This window comes from Papaver somniferum, chromosome 7, assembly GCF_003573695.1.
Source record: "Papaver somniferum cultivar HN1 chromosome 7, ASM357369v1, whole genome shotgun sequence".
NCBI classification, from domain to species: Eukaryota; Viridiplantae; Streptophyta; class Magnoliopsida; order Ranunculales; family Papaveraceae; genus Papaver; species Papaver somniferum.
In genome coordinates, this window is record NC_039364.1 from 86,403,732 (window position 1) to 86,411,258 (window position 7,527).

General features: G+C 35.0%; 1 protein-coding gene across 1 annotated transcript; it reads right to left on the minus strand.

Annotated features, from left to right (window-relative positions):
* Window positions 1-1,657: 1,657 nt before the first annotated feature.
* LOC113294866 lies at window positions 1,658-2,731 on the minus strand. The gene has a single exon (XM_026543240.1). The coding sequence runs from the start codon at window positions 2,729-2,731 to the stop codon at window positions 1,658-1,660; it is 1,074 nt and encodes a 357-aa protein (XP_026399025.1).
* Between the last annotated feature and the right edge of the window lie 4,796 nt (window positions 2,732-7,527).

Genomic DNA, 7,527 nt, shown 5'->3' on the forward strand with positions numbered 1-7,527 from the left:
TCATCTTCACATTGATTTATGAAGTTGGGATTGGAGAAGAATTTTAGGGAAAATGAATGTCTATCCTAGGTTGAGTTACACATTTATCTACACATACATTCCATTGGAGAAGCTCTTACTTTTTGCTCGTCCATTAGAACCAACTTTAAGAAATTCTATTCATTTGACCCATTTTCTCATAACATTATTAGAGGGTGATACCATTTAAGTGATTCGGAAGTTAGGATCTGTTAGCATTTTATCTTATATGTAATGCCAGAGATGGTATCACCCCGCTAATAATAGTATCCATTTTATAACCTGGCTAGTTTGGGGCCTATAAACATTATTTGGGGCCTATGACTACATGGCAAAAAGGGTTATTAAGAGATGAAACTACCAATTTACCCTCTATCAAATATTAATACTACCAATTTATCCTTATTAAATCCTAATAATAAAACTAAAGTCAAAATCAAATCTATTTCCATCTCTAACTCCACTTCAACTGATTCTTATTCTCTTCTTCTCCCCTAAGACGAACCATCTTCGAGTGCCATAGAAGCAGATTAAATGACACAAATAAAGTACTTTTCTAGCAACCTAATCCCCTAAATTAGGTTTTAGCAACATGTAATCACTCAAAATTCGATTTTTTTTAATCAAAGTGTTCTGGGTTTATTAGAATCGGTTTACGTCAATATACTTATGAACCGATTTCATTTAGAAACGGATTTGTTAATGACCACAAAGACCGATTGTACTGAATGTGTATTCTGGTTTGACAAAATTGAACCAGAATCGGTCTATGTTAATATCCACATAGCCAGATTCTGGTATGGAAGAGATAACCATTTTTTCTGTATATTTTTTTTTGTTATAATCGGATTACATGTATGTCCACATAATCCGATTGCACAACTTTTGATTTCTTAACTGCTATGACCACAATCGGATTATTTACAGGCCCACATAAATCGATTGTTATTGATGTTCCCCAAAATCGATAGATATGATACACCTACATAAACCGATTCTGGGTTGATGTGATGAACATCAACCTCAATCGGTTTATGCTAATGCACACATCAACCGATTCATTAACCATGTTTTAATTTTTGTACGAATATTGAAATTTTTATCTTATATTATAGGGCATGAAATTATAAATTGAACGCAAAAGGAATGAGGTCATTCCGACATCGGACAAAGAAGTTATGAGCAAAACAGTCGAAGAAATGCCAGATATACAATCGGTTTATGTGGGCATTAACATAAACCGATTCTGGCAAAAAAAAAAATCACAGAAAAACTCTTGAATTTTACAATCGATTTATGTTCTAAGCCTCATAAACCGATTCTTAGAATCTGTTTACGTTAGCATGAACATCCACCGATTCTGGTCGAGTTTTTTCAAAAAAAAAAGTTTTTTTTTTCATGTTTTGATGACGAATCAAGATTAATTAATTTCTAGTTTAATTTGATTAAACATCAATTAATCACCCCAATTAACACTAGTTAATACAGGGGTAAATTAGTCGTTATGCAAAATAGTTGGATAAGGGGTTACATTCTTTACCTTTTAATGACCCTTTTTGTCCAGTAGTCATAGGCTCCAAATAATGCTCCTAGGCCCCAAACTAGCCTCTTTTTTTTTGCTAACAAACACACCATGGAATTAACAAATGAGAGAATTACAAACAACATTCAAGTTCTTCTTCCCAAATAGAGAGTTCAAAAAAGAGGGAAAGGAGACCCAGATATCCTTCAAACTATCTTTTCTGGCTCGACGTGCAAGTCGATCAGCAAAAGGATTATTAAGACGCTTAACATACACAGACTTAAAGGAAGTAAACTTAGATAATAAACTACGACATTGTTCAAGAAGATCACCACTCCGCCAATCTATAATACGACTGACTCCATTTACAAACTGCACCAATTGGAGACAGTCACTAACGAAAACGACTTTGGAAAGGTTCAACTCTTCTGCCCAAGAGATTGCCAAAATCAGAGCAGCAGCTTCAGCACCCACCGCATCTAGAACTAGACCAAAATCATCTCTCGAACTTCTTACATTTCCTGCATAATCACACCAGATTACACCAAGACCCATGTTAAAATATTTGAAAGATCCATCCACAAACATGAAATGATCCACTTCAGCAGATGGGGATTTAGAAACCATAAAAGAAACAGAAGCATGATTATTTTTCAGAGGATCAATATAGGAGTTAATCATTCTCTTAATGTCCAAAATAACTCGAGACAGGTCAATCGAGATTTGTCTAAAGAGAACATCGCATCTCAGTTTCCAAATGCACCAAAAAACAATTGCAGCAACTGAAGGCCAAGAAACATTATATGGAGATTCAGGCAAGTCAGGATTATGCCAATATAGAAACAAATCATCAATCCAATCAGAATCAGATAATATCAGACGTTGAATAGAAAGACCAAACCAAATATGAGCAGCTATAGGATAGTTAACAAACAGATGCATGACAGTTTCTTCATGGTTGCTACAGAGGGGACAATATGAGTTAACATCAGGATTATACAGATGAAGCAGAGAATTAACATGCAACATGTTATCAAAGATCTTCCACATAAAGAATTTGATTTTCGGTAAACAATTAATACCCCATACTTTTTTCCAGAAAACAGAGACCTCCGACGAAACATTATCATTAACAAATATTCTATAAGCCGATTTTATAATGAACTGACCATTCCTTGTATGAGCCCACATTAAAGAATCGGGTTGACTAAGATTGAGTCTAATAGATCAAATGCTAGTCACAACTTCAGGAGAGAAAAGAGAAGATAGCAGGTTAACATTCCAGTTATTGCTATAAGTAACAAGAAGTTCATTAACAAGAGAATAATTATTATGCAAAGGATTAGAAGAAGTAGGAGGAACATTATAACCCGGGATCCAAACAGCATTCCAAATACTGGTTGAAGCCCCATTATTAATTTTAACAACAATATTAGCTTTGAGAAAACGAAGTCCATTTATAATACCCTTCCAAAACCAGGAGGAAGAGTCAGCAGCCTTATCAATTTCCAACAAATTCTGCTTCGGAAAGTATTTATCTTTAAGAAAAGAAGACAGCAAAATATTTGGATTCTTAAGAATTCTCCAACCAAGTTTGCAGATAAAGACTCTGTTAGTAGCAAAGGTATTCCTAATACCTAATCCACCACTTAATTTAGATTTACCTATATCACCCTAGGAGCGAGCATAAGCTGCACGTTTAGGATTCTTTTTTGACCACCAAAAAACTCTCTGAATTGTATCTATTTTAGAAGTAACAGTCTTAGGAAGTGGGAAACAAGCCAGATGATGGGTGGCTAGAGAAGCTAAGACATGTTTGGTGACAACAGTTCTACCAGCAATATTGAGATTTGATTTCTTAGTTGAACTTAATCTAGCATAAAAATTATCAATGAGGAAGTTGAAGGACTTAGTTTTTTCTCTACCAATAAACATGGGAGTACCTAAGTATTTTTCAGAATTACTAAGAAACTTCATATTAAGAGTTTTTGCTAAAATTTTGACATGCTTATGATGTATTTTTTCACTAGTAATGAAACCAGACTTATCAAAATTTATCGCTTGACCAGAGGCTTTAGCAAACACCTGGATAACCTTGATAATATTGCGAGCATAAGTGATAGAAGCTTTTGCAAATAACATACAATCATCAGCGAAGAAAAGATGCGAAATAGATGGACTATTCTACCTAAATTTAAAACCCTGAATTAAATTTTTATCTTCATCATTCAAAAGCAATTGAGACAACACTTCCATGCACAAAATAAAGATATACGGCGAAAGACAATCACCCTGACGAATACCCCTAGTAGGAAAGAAAGTTGCACCAGGAGACCCATTTACCAAGACTGAATAGGAAACTGTACTGATACACTGATAAATCATTTGACCCTAATCCTCTGAACAACCTAATTTTTTTTGAAAACAACAAGAATGAAGGGCCATTCTAGCCTATCAAAGGCTTTAGAGAGATCAAGTTTAATTGCAATGTGACCATTTTTGGTTTTTTTTCCTTTTCTTTTTAAAAGCATGCAAAATTTCATGGGTAATAACTATATTGTCATGGATTTTCCTATTTGCAACAAATGAAGATTGAAATGGAGATATTAATGAGTCCAAAAGCGATTTCAAACGGTTGGTTAGAATTTTAGAAATGATTTTATACACATAATTTGATAAGCTAATGGGTCTGAAATCATTAGGGGATGAAGCATTCTTAATTTTGGGTATTAAGGTAATAAAAGTATAGTTGGTTTGCTTAAGGAGAAATTTATTTTTAAAGAAATTCTGCACATGATGAATCCCTTCATGTTGAACACTGTCCCAATTATCCTTAAAGAAACCAGCCGGGAAACCATCAGGTACCGGAGAGCTCCAAGGGGCTAAAGAATTAATAGCAGCCTCAATTTCATGAATTAACGGAGTAGCAATTAAGGAAGAGTTAACATCATCAGTAATGATAGGTTTAACAAACCTAAGAGATTCATCAATATGGTTATTACTAGGGTAGGTAGAAGTGAAGATTGACTTAAAATGTTTAGTAAGTAAGTCTGCAACTTGATCTTTGTTTTCTAACCAATTGCCCTGGTGGTCTCTAATAGTGTGAATGGTATTATACATGTTTCTTAGTTTCATAGTATTATGAAAAAAATAAGTATTCCTATCATAAAGCGTGAAGTAGTTAATTCTCTATTTTTGCTTATAGATACTATGTTCTATCTCATACCAATAGTAAAGTTGTTTGGAGTAGTTCATGATATAACCGCCAATTTGAGGAGAATAAGGCATAGCTTGAAGTTTTTCTAGCTCAGCATTTAGTCTACCAATAGTTGTTTTAATATGACCAAAGGAGTGAATATTCCACTTAATCAAATCAGTCTTAACATTGTTTAGCTTGTTAACAACCACAAAACTAGGAGAGCGTTTTACCCTTTTAGACCAAGAAGCACTCAGAGTATCTTTGAACTCAGGGTTCAGCTGCCAACATCTAAAAAAAATTGTAAGGAATATTATGGATTTTTTCCAGGTGAAAGCATTTGACTAAGATAGGACAGTGGTCAGAGTATATACGCCCTAGATTGGTAACTCTAGTTTGAGGAAGAATAGAGACCCATTTATCATTCATAAAACCTCTATCCAACTTTTCAAAAATCAGTTCCGAAGGATTCTTAAATCTCCTATTACACCATGTGAAAGGATTTCCGTAAGAGTAAACTTCATTCAGATCCATTTTAACTAGACTTTCTCTAACAAAGTTAGGAGGAAAAGACCTATCAGGATTACCACTTTGTTTCTCAGAACTATGAAGAATTAAATTAAAGTCTCCCACTAATAACCAATGATTACTGTTATTTTCATTCATATTACTAAGAAAGTTCCATTGGTTTTTCAAAGAAGCTAAATTCAAAGACCCATAAATAAAGGATATAACAAAAATTTTGATTGTCGGAGTAATGTCACATAAAATGTGAATCATGTTTAAAGAACTACCAAGCATTTCAATATTTGAATTTTTAAAGTAACCAAAAGCAAGCGCCCCTGATTTACCTACTGCAGGAATTATAGACCAAGTATCAAAAGGAAGATGATGCGTGTAATTTCTAACAATATCTACATCAACCATCGTTTCTATGAGGCAGACGTTAGTTAATCTATACTTTTTAACAAGGTTAAACAGATGACGCCACTTCTTATCAGCACAACAACCATTCATGTTCCAAATTAGGAAATTCCTGTTTTCAAAGAGAAAGGCAGACTAAAGAAAAAAGCATCTATAAGACAAGAAAAGCAAAAGACTAAAACAACAAGCAGCCAATAAAAATAAAGATAAATATTACGAGAAGACTTACAGGTTCATGAGCTAATGAAGGATTCACATCCATAGGATCTGAGTCCATCATCATGATATCAATTTATTTTTCGAACTCTTCATCCGTAACAACAGGCTCTGGAGGTAGCGAAGCTAAAGGCATAGTCTCAAGCACTAAGTCATTCCTAATATCTTCATTCTGATCAGCATTAAAGTCAAACCCATTAATCTGAAATGAGTGCATAAAGACTTCAGAAGAATAGTTCATTTCAGATGCAGAATTGAAAATGAAACCAGCAGAAGTGTAAACAGATTGCGCATAAGCAGTATAAGATGTAGACCAAAACATATTAGCATCCGCAATTCCTTGACTTGAAGAAGATCCCAAACTCCCTGAATTAAAAGACAATTCAGCAGGAGGAGTAAAATGGGGAACAGATGAAACAGGCGGCCAACGAGGAGTAGGAATCATAACAAAAGATCAAGATGAAGCACTTGAGCCAAGATAAACCGATTTAAAGGAAGATCTGGCTCTTTTCCCTTTCCTATCATGCGTAAGGCCATCAATATCAAAAGAGATATTTTCAAATGAGGTCTGACTACCAACAGAAGATAAAGTAGGTTGAGACGGCATCACCGAACTAGGATGTGAAGTAACTGGATCTCTAATGGACAAGAGAGAATATCTAGGATTCACAACAGAGTGTACAGGAGCAAAGACTGAAGAGGCATTGTTTCTATAAGCTGCAGAAGGTTGAAGTCTGACTGTAAATGCAGAAGGCTTTGAGTGGTCTCCAGAATCAGCAACAGTAGCAACAATATTTTTGAGCTTTCCAGCACTGGAGCTCTCACTAGCTTCAAAGGAGGTCTTCACATTAGTCACTGCTACATGAGTTGCTCTAGGTGAAGGAGCAGGCAGATCCCTGACAAAGATTCTACTTTGGATCTCCCTGCATCTTTCCTCATTGTGGTAAAGAATGAAGCACTTCTTACAAGATCTAAAAGATAGTTCTGGGTAAAAAGCAGTCAAGTAATAGGTTCTCCTATTAGTATTAATAACAACTTTTCTAGTGAGTGGAGTTCTCAAAGGTACCATAAGTATAGCTTCATAAATATTACCCACATGAGTATCAACAGATACAAAAGTTCCAATCTGGTCTAAGACCTCTCTAGACCTTCCAGTGCTAACTAGATTAGAGTGAATAGGGATTTGTACTGGCATTAAAGTCTTTTCCCACACCAAGTCGAAAATAGACTCCAAGTTACCTAAAGGTTGAACTGCAAAGAGCTGACCAAACAGAAGAGTAGGACGAGCAAGGAAAGCCAAATCCGTATCTTGACTCTTTTTAAACATGACAATAAAGAGATTCTGAATACCCCATTCCCTGCACATATGGCTTAGCAAGCTTGAAATCTGGAGAGTTGATTGTCCAGATTCTGTTGAGATGATGCTTAATTGATGTCTTATAGTAACTACGAGTATCATCACAGATTAGAGCAGCAAACCTAAATGGGAATTCCTCAACATCTGCATCTAAATCTAGGACTCTTAGTTGTTCAGCAGGAATATCCATGAGAAAAGTAAATGAAAAGAGGTTATGAACTAAAGAAAGTTTGCAGAGAAGGTGAGTACAACTGATAGAGAGTAAAGAGACATTTATAAGGATAAGCACCAATT